The sequence below is a fragment of the Trichosurus vulpecula genome, chromosome 3 (genome assembly GCF_011100635.1).
Source record: "Trichosurus vulpecula isolate mTriVul1 chromosome 3, mTriVul1.pri, whole genome shotgun sequence".
Taxonomy (NCBI): Eukaryota; Metazoa; Chordata; class Mammalia; order Diprotodontia; family Phalangeridae; genus Trichosurus; species Trichosurus vulpecula.
The window spans coordinates 243,838,328-243,858,447 of record NC_050575.1 but is presented as its reverse complement, the minus strand read 5'-3'; the positions used below and the strand labels follow the sequence as shown (position 1 = coordinate 243,858,447).

The window sequence follows — 20,120 nt, the reverse complement described above, 5'->3', positions numbered from 1 at the left end:
CCATGTCTACTACATCCTCAAAAATCTAATCCATTTCCACTAGCTATCATCCTACACCTCTCCTTTTTTGTGGCTATACATGAGAGGACCATCTACAACAGGTACACATTGTCCTTTTCTTTCATTCTCAACTCTACAATTTAGCATCTAGCCTCATCATTTAAGTGAAACTACTCCATTTAAACAAAACAATGAACTCTTAATTACCAAACCTAACCTTTTCTCAATCCTCACCCTCCTTAATCTTTCTGGAGCCTTTGACAATGTTTATCATACCCTTCTTTTTTATACTCTATTCTCTTTAGATTTTCTTGACACCACTCTGTCCTGGTTCTTTCTCCCTGTATCTGACTGCTCTTTCTCAGTAGCCTTTGCTAGATTTTCATCAGAACACACTCCATTATGCACACCAACAATAGGTGCCCTGGACCCTTTCCTCTTCACCCTCTACATTATTTCATTTGATGATCTCATCAGCTCCCATGAATGATTCCAAAATCTCCATCAGTACAAAAGTTTAAGAAGGCCATTAAACCATCAGAAAGAACTAGCTTATGGATTGGATTATTCTTATTTGACAGTGAAGGTCAAGTATTCTTAACAGTCCTTCAGTGTTCCCATGAAGGCAAAGGAAGTCAATGCCAGAAGAATATCATCATTTGCACAATTAGTCATAGAATACGGGGGGGGGGGGGCCCCCGCAAGAGTAGAAGTAGCCTTAGAGGTAATCTCTTCCAGTCCCCTCACTTCACAGATGAGCAAACTGACACTCAGGGAGGTCAAATGACTTCACCAAGGTCACAAAGCTGATCACTGACACAACTGGGAGAGGAAATTAGGTCCCCTAACTCTCAGTCCAAACTTCTTACCACCGCACCAAACAAAAAAAAATAGTTCAATGAAAGCAATGAAATTATTAACACTTAAAGTTGTTGGGTAAAAGTCTATGCCAATTTGGAAAAGTTATTTACAATTCATATAAATATATACATCCTCCTTGTATTTCATTTGCATGAAAGGGACCTAGAGAAAAATCCTAAATAAAGATCTAAGTCTTGACAGAATTCTGGATTCTCTGTATAGTCTAGCTCTGTGAATTAGGAACAAAGGATTTACAGCTATTAGAGACCTTAAGAGATAATCTAGTCCAATCACACAGAACCTTAAACATGGGAAAAATGAGACCCTGAGAAGTAACATGATTTATTCATGGTCTCCCACAAAAAGGGATGGTTCTTCTGACACCAAATCCAGCCTTCTTTACACTATTCCATGTTGGCTTCCCTTCTACTTCAATTTGTGTTGTTTCCCTTCCAATAATCAGTTAAGGAAACCATTAATTGCAGAGTCCAAAAAATTTAACCATAAGCCATAATTTTTCTATTTCATTTTTGATCAAGGTCTTCTCTTTGTATGAATCTTGATTACAAAAGGGAGAAAGGCAATCAGTATAGTGAGAGCACTGGAGATTGTCATGACACAGAATGGAACTAGAGATGCTTAATGTGAAGAAGAGAAGGCTCAAAACTGTAGTGTATGATAGCTATCTTCAAGCATCTTGAAGGACTGCCATGTAGAAGACGAATTTGTATCAGGAGGACAGAGTTTATAATCTCAAAGAGGATCATAAACATGTCTGAAAGGTTCGGAACCGCCGGATATAAGAAACTCTCAAAGTAGAAGGCAGAAGAATCAAAACATTTATTTAGGCTCCACAGTAACCAACCCATGAACCAGAAGCCCCATTTTGATATGTTGATCATAATCTTCCAGGCCCAATAAGTACGCCTTGCAAGAGTAACCAGGAGGCTACAGAGAAGCATGATTGCGTAAAGCAAAATCATGCTTCCCCCTCGATGGTAATAAGATTACCCACTGGCCTGAAGTCTTTGTTCAGCTTCCTCCCGTAGATCAGCTCTGCTACTGGCAGCTCCTGCTTCAGCTGTGTCTGTGGCTGGCTGTAACTGACGTAACTGCCGTAACTGCCTCTGTAACTGCCTCTGGCTCCAACTGTCGCTGTAACTGTCGCTGTAATGGCCTGAAGTCTTTGTTCAGCTTTCTCCCGTAGGTTAGCTCTGCTACTGGCAGCTCCTGCTTCAGCTGTGGCTGTAACTGACGTAACTGTCGTAACTGCCTCTGTAACTGTCGTTGTAACTGTCGCTGGCTCCAACCGGAAAAGGAAGAGAGAGGAGCTTCAAGCTGTCCTCTCCCCTCTTATAGGGTCTCTGACATCATCAAGCTCCGCCCAAATGACCAGGGCCGATTGGTTCCTGAGTTGGCCCCTCCCCCTAGCATAGCCGCCAACACCTCCCCTCAGCCAGCCCCATGACTCCTCACACAGGAAGCTGTCTGCTTCCCGGCATGCTCCCCGGGCCTCCTGCCCCGGAAGAGCAAGCCACAGTGTCCAGAGGCTCAATGAGGCAAGCTGAGCCATTCAAAGAAAACAAAAGCCATTATGGCTACACTCCACCCCTTGTTATAGGATACATAATCTAATCAGCCATGTATCCTAGAACATACATTGTGATCCAATTACAAAGGAAACTAAAACATATCATTCATTATAAAGCAAAACATATCATTCAGTGACATTCCCAAACATTGGTTAACGATTCAAATGCGATCCACCCCTAGATCCCAGCAAAATAATCTCTTCAATCAATCATCCCCAAAATAATTATTAATAATTCAAATGTCCACCCCTAAATCCTTGTATCCATTACATAGGATCAATAATATCATAACAATAAAACAACACAGCAAGGATAACACAAAATAAGTAAACAGAACACTATCATCATTTCCACCCCCCTTGAACGATTGGGGCTCAAAATCTTGGGGTGAGGGGTGAAGGTCTCATTTTCCATAGCTTCTTCATGCTGAAATTGGATGTAGAGATGGCCCTGCCCCCAAAAAGTCCCATTCCAGAGGTCATTTCTTTAACGAGCTGGCAGGAATTCCAAGAATGCTACATGCTTAGGCAGTCACCGGAAAGTGCAGGGTGCTTAAGCCTGAAGGAAACAAAACTAGCAACAAGGTTAGCCAAAACAAAGGACAAAAAGAATAGACAAGTATGGACTATAATTCTTCAAATAAAATCATCTCAAGTTTGGTTGAGATTTCAGTTATGCAAAGATCCAACATCAGAGCCAAACTCAGGTGGGAAATGTTTCTTTTCAAAAGGAACATAATGAGGAAGCCAAGAGGATCCCACCCTAGATATAGACTAAGATTGTCCTCCCAGCCTTTCTCCAGATGTACAAGTTTTCATCCGTTAATCACACAAGGTCACCTTCAGTCTGAGTGGCTTGTGGGCTTGCAGGAGCAGTTCTTATTTCCCTATTTCTCGTGTTATCAAGTCCTCTATACATTCTGTATAATTCATTGGTTGGAATTCCATCTATCATTTCAAAACCTACTCCTGCTCTCAATAAAGCAGTAAACATTTCTTTCCTTGTTACTCTCCTTTGGCGCCAAGTTTGCTGGTTATTCACCCTTCTCTCTTGAGGAGATCTATCCCTTCCCCAGTCACCTAAGTCATATAACTGTAAAATCTTATTTATCACTGTTGTAAGACGGCTCCCTACTTCTCCAAGTAATAAATTCAAAATTAGTTGTTTATAAGCAGGGGGAGCTGTCCTAATTATTAAATTCCTATGAGGCAGTTCCATTGAATCATTGTAATATTTGTCTGCAGTTCCTGTCATAATGGCAGTCTTCATTACCTCCTCCTTTAGTCTCATGATACAATCTCTAAGTGAATACCAGGGTCTGTGCTCAGTGGGCCACATAGAATCAGTAGCATATCTCTTATTGCATCCCACAGCGGCTAATGCCAACAGAGTAGTCCTGCTATCACCATCTCCTTGCTGATGATGTTCCCTAAAAGCTTGTTGAACTAGAGGATCATGGCTGATACCTATGAATCTCATGCAGTCTGTCCCATCTACTGATATTCCACCGGCCCCTTGATCACTGAGTCTTACCATCCAAGATATCAATGGTTCTCCTATTCTTTGGCTGAATCTACTCAAAATATCTGTGACCTCTTGCGGTGAGAAATCTTCCTGAATTTCCCTTGTAACTGAATCTTCACCTCGGGTTTCTGTCTTCCTCCTTTGTATGGGTCGAGCCCTTGTCTGATCATTTAACCATCTCCTATTCTCTGTGTGAGGAACATCCTGAACCCCAGTAGTGTTTTATGCCTCAGCCCCTAACATTGTCTCATTGTCTCCCCACTCACTTCCTCTGCCACCATGGCTAGGACGAAGCAGGCAGTCAGGCTCTTTCTGGGCTGGGTTGAAATGCACTCTGGGCTTTTTTGGTCTCCTGTTGCTCTTAGCCACATTAATAGAAAAGTTCTCATTTGAGTCAGTTTGGTCTCCTGCTATCTGAGATTCCTCTTCTTCCTGTGGGGTAGGAGTGCCCCCATGTCTTTCACTTAATCTCAATCTTTCGTATACTAGCCGGTAGGCTGATAACACTATCCAGCTTTGCCTAGATAGTGATGCCCCTGACTGAATCCCAACTTCTCGTAAACACTTTTCCAAATCCCTAGGATCTCCTCTCCGTAGCCTTGGTTCCCAGTTTTCACAGGGTCCAGCTTTTTTAGCCAATTCTTTTGCTAGGGAGGAATAAAATGGATCCTCCCATCCTGGGATATTCATCTCTTCCTCTGAAATTGTTCTGCTTCTAAATAGAGATCTTATACCTAGCGATCCTGTTCGTGACGCCAAATGTATCAGGAGGACAGAGTTTATAATCTCAAAGAGGATCATAAACATGTCTGAAAGGTTCGGAACCGCCGGATATAAGAAACTCTCAAAGTAGAAGGCAGAAGAATCAAAACATTTATTTAGGCTCCACAGTAACCAACCCATGAACCAGAAGCCCCATTTTGATATGTTGATCATAATCTTCCAGGCCCAATAAGTACGCCTTGCAAGAGTAACCAGGAGGCTACAGAGAAGCATGATTGCGTAAAGCAAAATCATGCTTCCCCCTCGATGGTAATAAGATTACCCACTGGCCTGAAGTCTTTGTTCAGCTTCCTCCCGTAGATCAGCTCTGCTACTGGCAGCTCCTGCTTCAGCTGTGTCTGTGGCTGGCTGTAACTGACGTAACTGCCGTAACTGCCTCTGTAACTGCCTCTGGCTCCAACTGTCGCTGTAACTGTCGCTGTAATGGCCTGAAGTCTTTGTTCAGCTTTCTCCCGTAGGTTAGCTCTGCTACTGGCAGCTCCTGCTTCAGCTGTGGCTGTAACTGACGTAACTGTCGTAACTGCCTCTGTAACTGTCGTTGTAACTGTCGCTGGCTCCAACCGGAAAAGGAAGAGAGAGGAGCTTCAAGCTGTCCTCTCCCCTCTTATAGGGTCTCTGACATCATCAAGCTCCGCCCAAATGACCAGGGCCGATTGGTTCCTGAGTTGGCCCCTCCCCCTAGCATAGCCGCCAACACCTCCCCTCAGCCAGCCCCATGACTCCTCACACAGGAAGCTGTCTGCTTCCCGGCATGCTCCCCGGGCCTCCTGCCCCGGAAGAGCAAGCCACAGTGTCCAGAGGCTCAATGAGGCAAGCTGAGCCATTCAAAGAAAACAAAAGCCATTATGGCTACACACATTCTGCTTGTCTCCAAAGAGTTAAACTTGGAACATTGGGTAGAAGTTGCAGAGAGGTAATTATAGTTCCATATAAGGAAAAGTCCCCAGCAACCAGAGCTATGCAAAAATGCAATTGCCTACTTTGTGGAATAATTAATTCACCCTCCCTATAATTCTTTAAACAAAGGTTAAATTCAAAGACGGTATAAAGAAGAATTTTGTTAAGGTAGAGATGAGGCTAGTGGCCTAAGACCCTTCGCCCAGCCTCTCCCTCACTCTAAAATTTGTGTTCAGTGATTAGGACTGAGTAAATAAATGCCTACTATGTGCCAGACACCATGACCAGAACTGTGGATACAAGGAAAAAAATGAAAGTACCTTCCCTTAAGGAGCTTTCATTGTGTCAAGGGAAACAGCATATGATCATATAAACAAATGATATATATAAAGTAAATAGGGAGATAGCTATATTGAATAAGGAAGACCTAAATTTAAATTACTAATAGTAAGTTCAGACACTAACTGCAAGATCCTGTGCAAGTCACTTAACCTTTTCTGACTCCTATTTCCTCATCTGTAAAATAGGAATAATAGCACCTACCTCATAGGAGTTTTGTGAGAAGCAAATGAGACAATTTTTGTAGAGTGCTTTGCAAACCTTAAATCACTTTATCAATTTGAGCTTTATTACTACTAAGGTAATGGGGAGGGGAAAGAGAAAGTAGCTTCAAGGAGTGATCAAGAAAGGCCTCCAGTTCACACAGTAAGGGCTTTTGATCTAAAGATTTGGGAGGCTTCTTTTTTTTTTTAAAGGGAAAGAAATTCTTCAGAAAATGTAATTCTATTGCATTATGATTGGCCTGCCAAAGTTCTAACAAGGAGAATAGTTTCAATAAACAAGTTCTCTAACTGCAGATTTTCCTACGGTCCAAGACAGCTGGCCTGAAACATGGATCTCAATGTGACTAATCATTTTCACACCACATAGCAATCTGGTCACTCAAAATGACCAGAAACATTTAGCATTCACTTGTGAAAAGCCAACAGTTTTCTTCTGTTCTGGACAAAGCATATTGTGAGAAGTTAATAAGACTGAAAAACAACCCCATTCTAGGCAGTTTGATGGCATTCCTCAAATGAGTGGCAACGAAAGACAAATATACTGTGAGGTTGGGAAAATCTGTACTCACAATATTTTCCCAGGATGACATTAGTACTTTTCAAGTCACTTTGAAAGTCATGGGAAAAAAAATTCAGAGAGATCTTTCATTTCCTATTTGTAAAACAGTACACGGATTCTTCATTTAAGTAAACCCTAAAACACATAAATTTGTATTGACAAAGTAAGGAATTTGTTATACGTAGCAGAATAGTATACTGTGTTTAAGATAGGAGTTCAATAGTGGTGAGGAATAATACTTCAGACCAACTCAACAGAACATTATAAATACCCACATGAAAGGAGGAGGAGGAGAGAAAGCCCTGAGGGTTCTAAGAACAGGAACAAGAATTCTTTTGACCTTAGCAGAAGGCATTGGAGGGAAATTTAGAAAGTATCGCCCCTCTCCCCTCCAAAAATGCTGTATATGAGAAAAAGTATTGGACTGGGAGTCAAGAGACTTTTCTAACCTTGACTATGCCACAAAATACAGGGTGTTCCTAAGGTCTGGACACAGGCAAAAATGCATATTTTCAAGAAATGAAATGAATGAAATTTTCAACAACATTTTATTTAATTGGAATATTAACAAATAACATCTTCAGTATGATTTCCATCATTTGTGATGCAAAGGTTGATGCGCTTTGCAAGATTCATGTGAACTCGATGCAATAACTCCGCAGTGCCTATATGTCCAGACTTTAGGAACACCCTGTACTTAATGGGATCTTATTTAAGTCAAGTGTTAAAAGATTATTAAGATCTCTTTCACCTCTAAAGTTGCAGGAATCTACTAAGGTGCTTTTAAGTCACCTTTTAAGGTAGCTAATTTGCTCTAATGTCTGGGATACCAGTGCAGTATACCCATGCCTCTGCTACAAAATTGCATGACCACAAGGACCCTCGCTGCAGGGCAGGGTAGAATAGAGCAAAGCAGAGTAGAATTGATTTAGAATAGCAATCAGTGGGAAAATCAGATTCCCTTCAGAGTCATTTTTTTTTTCTGGAACACATTGTGTAAAATGAAGAGGATACCTGTAATTTTGTGGGCAAGTCTTAACTAGAGCCACAGAAATGGCTAAAGGGAATAAAAAATTCATTTCTCAAACTGTATACCATGATCTCCAGAAAAGATGCCAGGGAAGCTGAAGATGGTTAAGGGATCCTGAGGTTCAGGGGAAGATTGGAATCAAATGTAACTTAGCCAATTCCACTGTTGGCTTGAGAGGTGATTAGACACTCTGCATAGATTACCTAAAAGAAGGCAACAAGTGCCTGTATGCCAACAAAGCTAACCTGTCCATAAAGGTCACTCTTCCATTCCTGCCAGATGTGAAATCTTCTTTTTATACCTCTTAAGGGCTTCCCTTCCCACTATCTCTTTTCCTTCACACACCCTGCCCCACCATGAATGGGGAGGAAAGATGTGGGATAATAGCTACCTGGGATAGATAAAGTGAGGGTAGTGAGAGAGTGAGAGTGAGAGTGAGAGTGAGAGAGAGAGTGAGAGTGAGAGTGAGAGAGAGAGAGTGAGAGTGAGAGAGAGAGTGAGAGTGAGTGTGTGTGTTAAGGATAAAAGAAATGTGGTTTTGTTTGTAAGCAATTGGGAAGAAGTCAATAGATAAAGACTGAAGATTACTGAGAGACTAGGGAGGAGAGAGAGATGAAAGAATGGAATGGGATGAGAGACACAGAGAGAAGGGCTAGCCTTTTTAAGAGGAAAGGTTACCTCTTCTTATGAGACAGGGGTAAAGGAGGAAAGTACAGTGACCTAAAATAAGGAGGAAGGGAGAAGAGGGACCTCCAGGCATAACCCCTTCCACTCCCTCCACCCTCTCTTCCTCTTCCTCTAGTGAAGTATCAAGCAGAATCTTCAGGCAAGATGGTGATGTAAGGGGATGCCATGTTAGTGTATTGGTATTTAAGGTGGGATTTTTTTTACTGTTTTCTCTTTTGGAGCACTTAGGTAATCAAGTGCCTTTGTTGAGTCTGTCCTTTGTTTCTTTGATTAAATCAGGAGTCTTTGACGACCTGCTTAACTCAAGGGAAAGCCTAGTTTACATAGGTTTGAGTCTCATGGTTGTGACGCCCTTTGACCCTAAACAGGATATATAAACTCAGAGGTTAGTGTTTTGCTTGTGGCTCTTACTCACTGGCAGTGTCATGTGATTTGACCAGGCGAGACTCTAGGTAGCCCTTGTTAAGAGCCCCCTGGCTTGAAAATCCAGATGTTGGTGCTTCCCTGGTAACTATGTACTGAGATGTTGGACAGAAAGCTAGAAGACTGTCTACCGGACTGTGTTATTTGATCTGTTGATATTTTCTGTTTGTATTTGCTCTGGAGTCCAGGGTGCTAGCTTTTCCTCCTTAACTAAGTGGATGATGTTTGGTTAAAGTGAGATTGCTAACCCCTTAAAGTTGCTTTCCTTAGAATAGCAGATCAAAGAACTTGTGCTAGCAGCCTTCCTGTGTGCTGGTGTTATTGGTCTTTCACTCTCCACAGCAGCTGCTAAGCAACATTGTTGTTACAGTTATGTTTGAGAATAGACCAAAAAAATTCTGAATAGCCACTATGGTGAGCAGAATAATGAATTAGGGAAAGGTGTAAAAAGACTAACTTGCTTCAGTAAAAGTCAGTTGAGATTATGTAACACAAATTTGCATTGGATCTAGTCAGCAAGGTAAATAAGTATCCACTCTGAAGGCACTATTCAGAGGACACAGATATATTAAGGCAGTAGTGTGATCCCAGGAAGTTCATAGTCCATTGGAGCATGTACAGATTCAAAATGACATGTGCACAAGTAAATATGATCCAAGGCAGAGTGTAATGATGGCAAGAGCTTAAAAGGGCTTAACAAAATTTTGAGAAGAGAGAGATAATTTTCAAATAGGGTGTCTAGAGGAAGGAAAACCAGGAAAATCATGGAGGAGGTGGTACCTGAACTGAACCTTGAAGAAAAGGATTTCAACCAATCTATTTTTCAAGGCTTGATTCTATTAGCTCAAAATAGTAAAAGCTGAGGAGAGAGAAGGAAAATGAAGGGGGTAGAAAGAGACTGACCATGGTAGGAACTTCCATATGGAATTAGGTACGTTAAAAGATTAATTGGAGGGGGACTTGTTTTGTGTTATACTTTAACTTTGGTACATGGTTCCAAAGAATTACTCTCATAATCAAATAATAATAACAAATAGGGTATTTTTAAGCCAACAAGTCATTTCCAATGTACATCACTGTACATCCTAGAAAATAACATATGGTAGAATATTATGGAATTCCCTAAAATGGCCACAAATTTGCAGACATCAAAACCGAATACAAGACTTATAAATGTCATTTTACAAGTTCTCTACATGTTTATGCTTAAGTATCTCATCTTTTCCCGTTATATTTGAATAATGTCAAACAGAGCCTGAACAAGTAAATTCAAACCATTATTCAAATTATTAGAAAAATAATCCCTTAAGTTTCTTCTGAACCTTCTTCAGAAGTATGCTTCAAAATTTCAAATAGATTGTCTTTAGAGATTGTAGTGGCCAGAAGAATGAATGACCCTGCAACCAGCCTGGTGAGGAACTCCTCAGAACTCAGTTGGTCTAGAGACCAGGTTCATGACTCACGTCCATAGTTTCAAACTTCCTTTCTATCTTGGTAGGAGTTGCCCAGCCTTTCAGCCTCTTTACCTTGAGAACCCTGGGCCACTTTCATGACAGCTGGTATTAGAGTAGACCTTGGCAATCAATCAACAAGTATTTCTTAAATATCTACTAAGAATGGCTAAGCATTGTGCTAGACAATGGAGGTACAATTAGAAAGAATTAAATTACTCCCACTCAAGAACTGAGCTTACATTTTATTGGGAAAGAGAACAGGTGAATGTAAGATTTTATACATAAATACATATCTATTTATCTCTCTCTATATATATATACACACATACACACGCAAATACAAGGTTAATATATTATATATATGTACATATATATATATATAATATAAATGCAAAGCAAAAAATAACAGGTAATTTAGAAGAGAGGTCATTAGAAGTTGGAGGGATAGAAAAGGACTTCATGTAATGGTCCCTAAGCTACTTAAGGAAAGGAGGGATTCTGAGGCAGAGAAGGTACTTCTGAAAACAGTGAAGGAAAAAATTCTTTTTTTTTTTAACAACTGAGCCAATCTTTTTTGACTCCCCCCTCCCTTGGTGAACCAACTTTCTATTCTAGTGCCTTCTCTCTATTAATTATGTCCCGTTTATCCTGTGTACATAGTTAGCTTGTCCATATTTATTTGCTTGTTTTCTCCCCAATGAGATTGTGAACTCCTTGAAGGCAGAGGCTCTTTTGCCTTTTTGTATCCCTAGCATTTAGGGAAGTTCATGGCACTTAGTAGGCACTTAATAAATGTTTATTGACTGCCTGACTCCTCAACAGTTTACCTAACCATACTAAGAAACATATTCTCATCTTACTTCCACCTATATCATACATATATGTTATATTGTATATATGCATATATAACATATAGTATATAATATTATCTGTATTATAAATAAATGAAAAAATCAGTGCAATTCCACATCCTTGTAAGTGCCCCTTCCATAGCACAGTTGGAAACCTACTGGTTCCAGCCCCTCCCCACCAAGAAGAGTTGTAAATTTTGAAAGCAGAAATGTCATAGTCCTTCAAGCTCTCTACCATACCGTACCACTGACCTCATGGCCTAGGCTACTTTTAGAAATACAAAGTTATTTAATATTTACTTAGCATTAATACTAATACACACATGTGATACCGTCTTAGTCCCCTTTAAAGTATACTTAACACTTTAATGTTTCTTTCAAGTAGCAAATAAGGTTTGAAAACAAGAGTAGATTAGAAATATTAAAGTCTGGCCAGATGAGTATAATACTTGCATTGTCCCAATGTTTTCCACTGACTCACAGAAGGATTAAAAATACCCATATCCAAAGAAACCTTGCCCTGCCCTTTGAAGAAAAAAAATTATATTACTGTAGCTGCTCCATTGAACACACAAGGAGTACCCCCAGCTCCACTAATTCAGGCTGGAAAAACTTATCACTGAGAACAACTTTCAAAGACAATAATTGACCCCACTTCCCTCTACCCGCCCCCCCCCAAAAAAACTACAGGAAGCGTACTAAAAAAAAAAGTCAATGATCAGTATGAAAGGTGTTCTGTAAATGTACTTTGTTTTAAATGTAAGAAACACTAACCACCCACTTCCTGAATAGTTCACTAAAACTTTTACAGCTTCTGCAGGACCCCATTCCATCCTGCCAAAATTTCTTTCACTTAGCCAAGAAAAGTGAAAACTATTTTTGGCATCCCAAAATGTAGCTATAGGCCATTAAATTATATTGAGTATCTAAAATGAATGGCTGCTTTTATGGATTTTGAAAATGTCTAATCAAAGTTTAAGCGCAAATTCTGTGAATACATTAAATCCTGTAGCGAACTCTGGTGGCATTTTTTGTATCCCAAGAAAATACACGAATTCGAAAAGATGGGGAAAACTTCCCTTGGGGAAGCCCCAAGACAGCAGGCAGTTTTTACACCGGATATGCATTTGTGTTTGGAGGAAATCTTCTGTGCTTTTCTTAACTTGAATGTGAAAAAAAAGTTATATTATCAATGTAGCCTGTTGCAAGCACAAAGTAAATCCAAGTATTTAAATTAATGAAAGCATTTGCAAGCAACAGACTACTTCCAGGTAGGTGCAGCAGGTGTGTCCAAGCCTCTCGGAAATGTTACTCTCAATATCTTCTGATCCCTTTCTTCACAGGAACTTGCTCTGAAAAATCTGAAAAGCTCTGTATGCCCTAGGTGGTAAAATTCCTGGAAAACTTGGCAAGCTAAGTTCAAGAAAAACCGAAAAGGAGCAGCAGTGTCTCATTTGTGAAACTCTGGTAGGGGGAGGGTCTGCATTTTCAGACCCAGGTAAAGCTGGTAATAAGAGATTTAACAATCACAGAAGGAGGAGGAAACCACATTTTCCCGAGCTGGGAAATTATTTGAGTTAAATTAAAGAAAGGAAGGGAGAAAAGGGAAAGGATAGGATAGAAGGAAGAAATGGAAGGGACTGGAGGAGGACTTGGGTGAAGGAGGGAGAAAGAGGAAGGAGAGGAGTGAGTGAGGAGGTAGCAGAGGGAGTGACAAGGAGACAGAGCAGGAGAAGGGAAAACAAGAAGACGTGGGGGAGAAGAAGGAAAGTGGAAGAGAAAAGTGAGAGGAGAGAATAGGTAAGGGGATGGGGGAGCTGAAACATAAAAAAGTGAGGGAAGGAGAAAAAAATGAAAGTAGGAAAATGGGGAAGGGTGTTGGGAAGAAATGAGATGAGGGAAGAGAAAAAGGACTGGAAAAGCGAAGAGTGAGGATTTCCCTAGCCGTTCCATGCAGCTTCCAAATTCAGCTGTGGAATCTCCAGATGCTAACAAAGGAGACTCCCCCTGGCAAAAAGCAGGAGCCCGGGGAGAATCTCTGTAGACTCAGATCCAGCTTCTAGAAGTCTTACCAAGTATGGGGCCAAAGAAGACAAAGAGCTCTGGGGCCAGATGCCTCAATCCCCACCCACTCCACCCCACAACACACACTAAGGCAAACCTCACCTCCCAAACCCGCGCGAGCTCCTCATTCATTTATCTCCCCGCTTCCCCCCTCCCCAGAAAGATGGAAGGGGGTAAACTCTTCACAGCCCATTCAATCACAACCTACCCCTCCCCGGAGAAGCCATAAGAATCTCACAACCCACCCCTCAACAAGCCACTTACAGGATGGAGGTCTGGGGTGAGACGGCAGGGACACTCTCCAGCATTAGATGCATGCACCGTACCGTAGTGCGGAAGCAAAGGCAGCGGCTGGGACACCCCCCATTGCCGCCACCCCCACCACTGCTGCCCAACTGCGGGGAGACCCCCACGAAGACATCCGAGCTCCAGAGCAGGAGGAGCAGGAGCCAGCGCGGGAGACCCGCTCTGGAGGGGGCCATTGCAAACACAGGAGGAGTAATCTCTGAAGCTGGGATCGAGGGGAGACGGCTGTGGGGGGTGGGGGGGGGGGGGCGGCGGCAAGGGGGTGCGAGAGCCGGCTACGAAGAGCAGCACCCAAGTTTGTCCCGGCCCTGCTCCACCCGGGCCGGCTGCCTCTATAGAGCCAGACTGTGGCTACACAGCGGCAGCAGCAGCAGAGGCAGCTGCTGAGCGGATTTCCCCAGCTGCCTAGAGGGGAGGGGGGGAAGGGGGAGCAGAGAGGTGGGGAGGTGTGGGGGGGAGGCGGAGGGGGTCCGGCCAGCTGTGCACATGCGCCCTAGGTTCTCTCCCCACCCTTTACCCACCGAAGCAGGACACTTAGTAGGAGAGGGCAGGGGGTGTGTGGAGAAGGAGGAGGGAGGAGGGGCGGAGCAAGGGAGTGAAAGACAAGTCTGCGTGGCTCAGTCTGAAATTTGTATGCACAAAGCCTAAGGTTCCACATTGTCGCAATGAGCAAATATTGAACACGTGCTGTAGCTCAACAAGTTGATAATCATTTCGCCATCAACTTCACAGAAGGAGAAACTACAGAACTCCCATGGCTTTCCTGAATGGCTGAGCCTCAGATTTGGAAAGAGATTTAAAGGGTCTCTTAGTTAAGCCCCATATCCAATGAGGATTCCACCCTATTGTAGCCGAGTTGTCAGCCAGCCTCAACTTGAAGTTGTCTAGTTGAGTCAGAACCCACTGCTCTTGGAGCATCAGTTTCCACCTTTGAATAACTCTAATTTTGGGGATGTTTTCCCTTACAAGGAACTGAAGTCTGCCTCTTTGCCACTTCCACCTATTTGCTCCTACTTGTGCTGTCTGGAGGCAAGGCAGAACGAGACTATCCCCTCTTTCACTGACAGTCATCTTACTATTTTTCAATTAGTTGAAGACCTTTACCATCCCTTCCCCTTATTCTCTTCTAGCTAAACCTCAGTTCTTTTAGTCCATCCCTGTAGGCATGGTATCCATTTGTCTCATTAATCCTGGTTTGCCCACTTCTGGACAAGCTTCAGTCTGTCTTCATCCTTTTTAAAGTGTGGATGTAGCTTCCTTACAGAGAGTATCAAGCAAGAAAGGGCAGTGAGAAAGTAAATTTCAATGTGAGTTACTAATAAATAATTTTAGAAGCGGGTAAAGGAGTCACATTAGTGGTACTCTGGGTGTGGAATCATGATATCCTTTAAATAAGTAGATAGTTGAGGAAGTGTAGGAAAGTACCCAGTGAAAATGTCACTTCTCCTGGGGAATAAAGAAATCAGTAACTAGGGAGTCTCAAGATGAAGTCGGGACAACAGATCAAAGAAAGTAGGAAGGGGATGGAGAAGGTGCTTAATTCAAATGAGTAGCTCCCATATGCAAGCCACTGTGTTGGGTGCTGGCAATCCAAAGATTAAAAAAAGATGCCATCCCTGGCCTTAAGGAGTTTACATTCTTAGTATGCACTTCCTCACTGATGGCAAATATACTTTAGGAAGGTCACGGGTTCCTATGAGAGCTGAATGGCCCCTTGTTTGTGTATTGTATTCCCATGTGGCCCCCTATATCACAGAAATGCAATAATAGATATAATGAAGCAACAATTGTGAGCAGAGAAATGTTCCAGGAGAGACAAAACAAAATCATATGAAACATAGTTCATGGCCTCATGAAGCAAAAATATAGTCTAGTAGATGTGCTAAATAAGAAAACTATAATACAAAATAAGACTCTTGCCCCTTCTATAGTCCTTAGCCTTTTTTTTTTTTTTGCTTTTTGGCAGGGCAATTGGGGTTAAGTGACTTGCCCAAGGTCACACAGCTAGTGTAAGTGTCAAGTGTCTGAGGCCAGATTTGAACTCAGGTCCTCCTGACTCCAGGGCTGGTGCTCTACTCACTGCACCACCTAGCTGCCCCAAGTCCTTAGCCTTTGATTTATTTTCAGTCTCTCCTTACCAGCTCCTTCCCTACTGCCTGCAGACATTCCCATGTCTCCCCTATCCTCAAAAAACTCTGACATGATCCATCCATACCCACTAGCTAATATCTCATATCACTCTTGTCCTTTTGTGGCTAAATTCCTTGAAAAAGTCATCTGTGATAGGTACCTCCACTACATTTCCTCTCATTCTTTTAACTCTCTACAGTCTGGCTTCCAACTTTATCATTCAACCAAAATTCCTCTCCAAAGTTACTAAAAATCTTTTAATTACCAAATCTAATGGACTTTACGAAATCCTCACCTTTCTCAATCTTCCTGCAGCTTTGACACTATTGATCACCCTCTTCTCCTTGATACTCTCTCTTCTCTCTAGGTTTCCTCAACGCTACTCTATGCTAGTTCTCCTTTCTGACTTCTCAGTCTCTTTTGCTGGTCCTTCATCCAGGTCAAGTCCACTAACTGTGGGAGTCCCACAGGACTGTGTCCTGGGCCTTCTTCTCCATCTATACTATTTCATTTGGTGAAATCATCTCCTCCCATGGTTTTATGATTTCAGTTATAATCTCTTTACTGATGATTTTCAAATATACTGCTCCAGCTCTAACCTCTCTGTTGAACTCTGATCTCTCATCACCAATTGCCTATTTGACATCTTGAATTGTATTTCCCACGCATCTTAAACTCGTTATGCCCCAAACTGAATTCGTTATTTCCCATCTCCTGCTCTTTCTTTCTAATTTTATTTATTTGTTTTTATTATTTTATATTATTCTATTCTATTATTGTTAAGGATACCACCATCCTCCCAGTCACCCAGGCTAACAGCCCAGATGTCATGCTTGACTTCCCATTCTCTCTCACCTCCATACCCAATCTGTTGCCATAGCCCGTCAATTTGCCTTCATAACATCTCTCACATGCAACTCCTTCTCTCCTCTGATACTGCCATTGCCCTGGTCCAGGCCCTTATCACCTCATGTCGGGACTATTGAAACAGACTGCTGGTTGGTTCTCTGCCACAAATTTCTCCCCTCTATAGTGTACCTTCTACTCCTCTGCATACTCTTCTCTACTCTACATCCAGCTGTCAAAGTGATCTTTCCAAGAGGAGATCTGATTATGTCCCCCCCACACATTTTTGTGGGGAAGAATGGAAATAAGAAGACTTATTGGGAGACTATTATAATGGAGTAATTAAGGCTGCTGCTACTGAGGGCCTGTTTTAGAACTAAGAAGAAAGGATAGTAGGGAAAGATACTGCTGAGGTAAACCTGACAGGATTTTCTACTAGCTTGTATAGGAGGAATGAAGTAAATGGAAAGAGTCAAAGATAACACCACAATACGTCCACAGTATTGTTACTGACAGAAATAGCTAAATGAGAAGGGCTGGGTTTGGGCAAAAAGGTCAGGTCTGTTGTTGATATGGTATTTATGAGGAACAGAGAGAAGGCCAATTTGCCTGGAACCTAGAGGGAGAGGGTGTGTCGATGCTGCAAATTGATCCAAAAGGATAAGGATCGATCAATTAGCTTGACAATTAAAAAGTGATTTGTGACCTTTGAAACACAATTTCAGGACAGTTCTGGGAACTGAAATCAGATTGAAAGGGACTGACAAGACAATTGGTGGTAGAGAAATGGAGGCATTGGACATAGACAACTTTCCCAAGAAAATTCATAGTAAAGAAAAGAGATGAGAAACAGTAAATAGGTAGAATAGAATAATCAAGAGGTGAATTTTTTAAGCATTTGGGAGAACTGAGCATATTTGTAGAGACTAAAATGTGAAAGAGAAGGGGGAAAAAGTGGTGGGGGTAGAGGGAAAATGATACATTGGAGCAAGGGCCTAGAGGAGGCAAAAAAAAGATTGAGATCAAGGTTAGTTTGTGATGGAGACATTTCTTCCTCTGAGACAGGAAGAAAATGGCCAATGATACAGAAAAGTTTCTAATGGTAGAAGCTAATTAAGGGAGCTCCCATCTAATGGCCTAACCTCAGTGAAATATCTTATCCAGGCTATGTGTGAATTGTGGAGGTATTGTTGAGGACTTAAGGAGGAAGTAAAAGGTTTGGAAAGGTTTCTGTAATGACTGAGATAGTCAATAGAGTATGATTGTTGAGTAGCAATAAGGCCCTAGGGGAGGTTATTGTACATAGGTTTATAGTTGGAGAATTTTGTTTGATTTGAAGACTTTCCCTAGGAAAACTCAACGCTCTCAGAGCAAAAGCAGGAGGAAGAGATGTTGTGGTTATACAAAATTGAGGATAATAGATGGGGTGGCAAAGTAAGTGAGAAATCTAGGAGGAAATGGATTCTGTGATCTTGGTTTGTGAATCATTAGACTGAGAGACTATTGGAACACTCTGGGTAGGGAGGCAAGTGAAGAGGATAGACTAAAAAAATAGAGAGGGATCAGGGATTAGAGGTCCCTTAAAGGCAAATTTCAGATTTAGTGTGAGGAACAAGTACAACACATGGAAGGATGACAAAGATCAGAGCCAGGAATTTCAGTCTCCAAAGTATTATAATTCTGTGAGATGATGATGTTTCACAAGGTGCAGCCATGCCGGTGTGTGAATGTGATAGCAAGCAACTGTACCACAAGATGTTATGATGGGCGTAGTTCCTGAGAAGACTTGTGTGAACTGATGCAGAGTGCAGCAAGTAGAACCAGAACAATATCACAATGGCAAACAACTTTGAAAATCTTGGGAACTCTAATCAGTACAATGATCAATGCAACAAGATTCTAGGGGACTCATGACAAAATGTTCTTCTCACCTCCTGACAGAGAAGTGATGGACTTAGAGTGCAGACTCTGACATATGCTTTTGGACATGGCCAGTGAGGGAATTGGTTTTGCTCTATTATACATATTTATAACAGGTTATTTGTTCTCAATGAGAGGATGGTGGTGGGAGAGATTTATTTTCATTGATTAAAAAATATTTTAAGGGGTAAAAAGCAATTTTTTGTTCTGTGAAGTTTGGATTCAGTCAAAGGGCTGTACTTGAGGACCTAGAGGGCCAAATGTGGCCTCAAGGCTACAGGTTCCCCAACCCTGGATGAATGGGTTTCTTTCATGGGAAAATTCCAGAATACTCCTTTCTTAACTCAATAATGAGAGAAATCATTATTAATAATCAATATGTGGACATCCACAGCTCTCTCCTTCTTCTGAAGTCCTGATTTTTAAAAGTTCAGTCTCTTGAAGGACACCGCTAACAGTGAGATTGACTAACTTTCTTGTTTAATACCCTACCCTGATTTAGGTGAGGCATACATTCTTTGAATAAATAGTCCAAAGCTCGGCATAAGCTGGGTAAAGAGGTAGTTTTCTCTGTCCAAGGGTGACATGATAACACTCTCAGCCCCTCATTTAATATAGCCTGTCTCCATTATGTTAACCAGAGTTGATTGCCACTCCTCTCCCAAAAGAACATATAAGCTCTGAGCCCACCCCACCATGATTATCTTTGGTCTTAGAGAGAAGGTCAGATGACCATTCTTTTATTAATAATATACTACCCTTATCAATAAAATTATCGAGTTACCCAAAAACGAGGTCTCTCAAACCTTTTTAGTTGTCACAACATGACTCCAAAAGACTGTCTTACTTTTTTTATCTCTTATCATACCTAATAACTGAGCATACTTAGCCAGGTAGAGAAGGCTTTCTGTTCTAGAGTCTGAGGCCAAAACTCTAAGCCCCCATTCCTCCTTTTGCCAGAAACAGGCACAGAAGGGTGACAGAAGATACTCACTTTTTGTAGGGTTGCTACTCATCCACACCTGTACCAATATGGTGATCCCCTAAGAGAGAAGGGACAACAGATTTACTAAGGAGGTTCAAACTGCTCCAGGTTGGACAATGCAACAGGTTGAAGTTTCTGTACTAAAGCACTCAGTCTAGTTCTCCCAACATTCTCCTTGAAACAACTTTAAAATAATGCCTCAAATCAAAATCTGGTATGGCAGATCTAACAAAAGTTCAGGGTGAGACATTCTTTCTGCCTAAGAGGTTGAAAGGAGATCCGTGACGTGGTGGCTGAAGAGGAGGAAGAAGCTAGCCTGGAGCCCATGGGAACACAATGCCAATGGTGGGACTTGGTGGTACTTATAGAAGCAGTAGCAGTTTATGGAGATCTCAAGGAATACCTACCAACTGGTCAGAAAGAGACTACAGGAGCCCCCTGTGCTAGCACTGGATGCAGGACCAGATGCTGTTTGGTACCTCCTTTGCCTATATCCACTCTTGGGTTACAGTTCAAGGGCAGAGAGAAGCACTCTCAGTGCTCAGGGATCAGCAGCATTGAGGAACAGTATAACTTCTGGTCCTAAGGCAGCAAGGACCCTGAAGAGAAGTATTGATTGAAATCCCAAGGGATTAGGGGCCCTTC

General features: G+C 41.8%; 1 protein-coding gene across 1 annotated transcript in view; it reads right to left on the bottom strand.

Moving 5' to 3' along the window:
- The window catches only part of PXDN (peroxidasin), a 148,559-nt gene extending 134,789 nt beyond the window's left edge, over positions 1–13,770 (bottom strand). Inside the window, exon 1 of the mRNA XM_036752612.1 lies at positions 13,553–13,770. Within this exon, the coding sequence (XP_036608507.1) occupies positions 13,553–13,770 (218 nt within the window). The remainder of the gene's footprint in view (positions 1–13,552) is intronic.
- Positions 13,771–20,120: the final 6,350 nt, after the last annotated feature.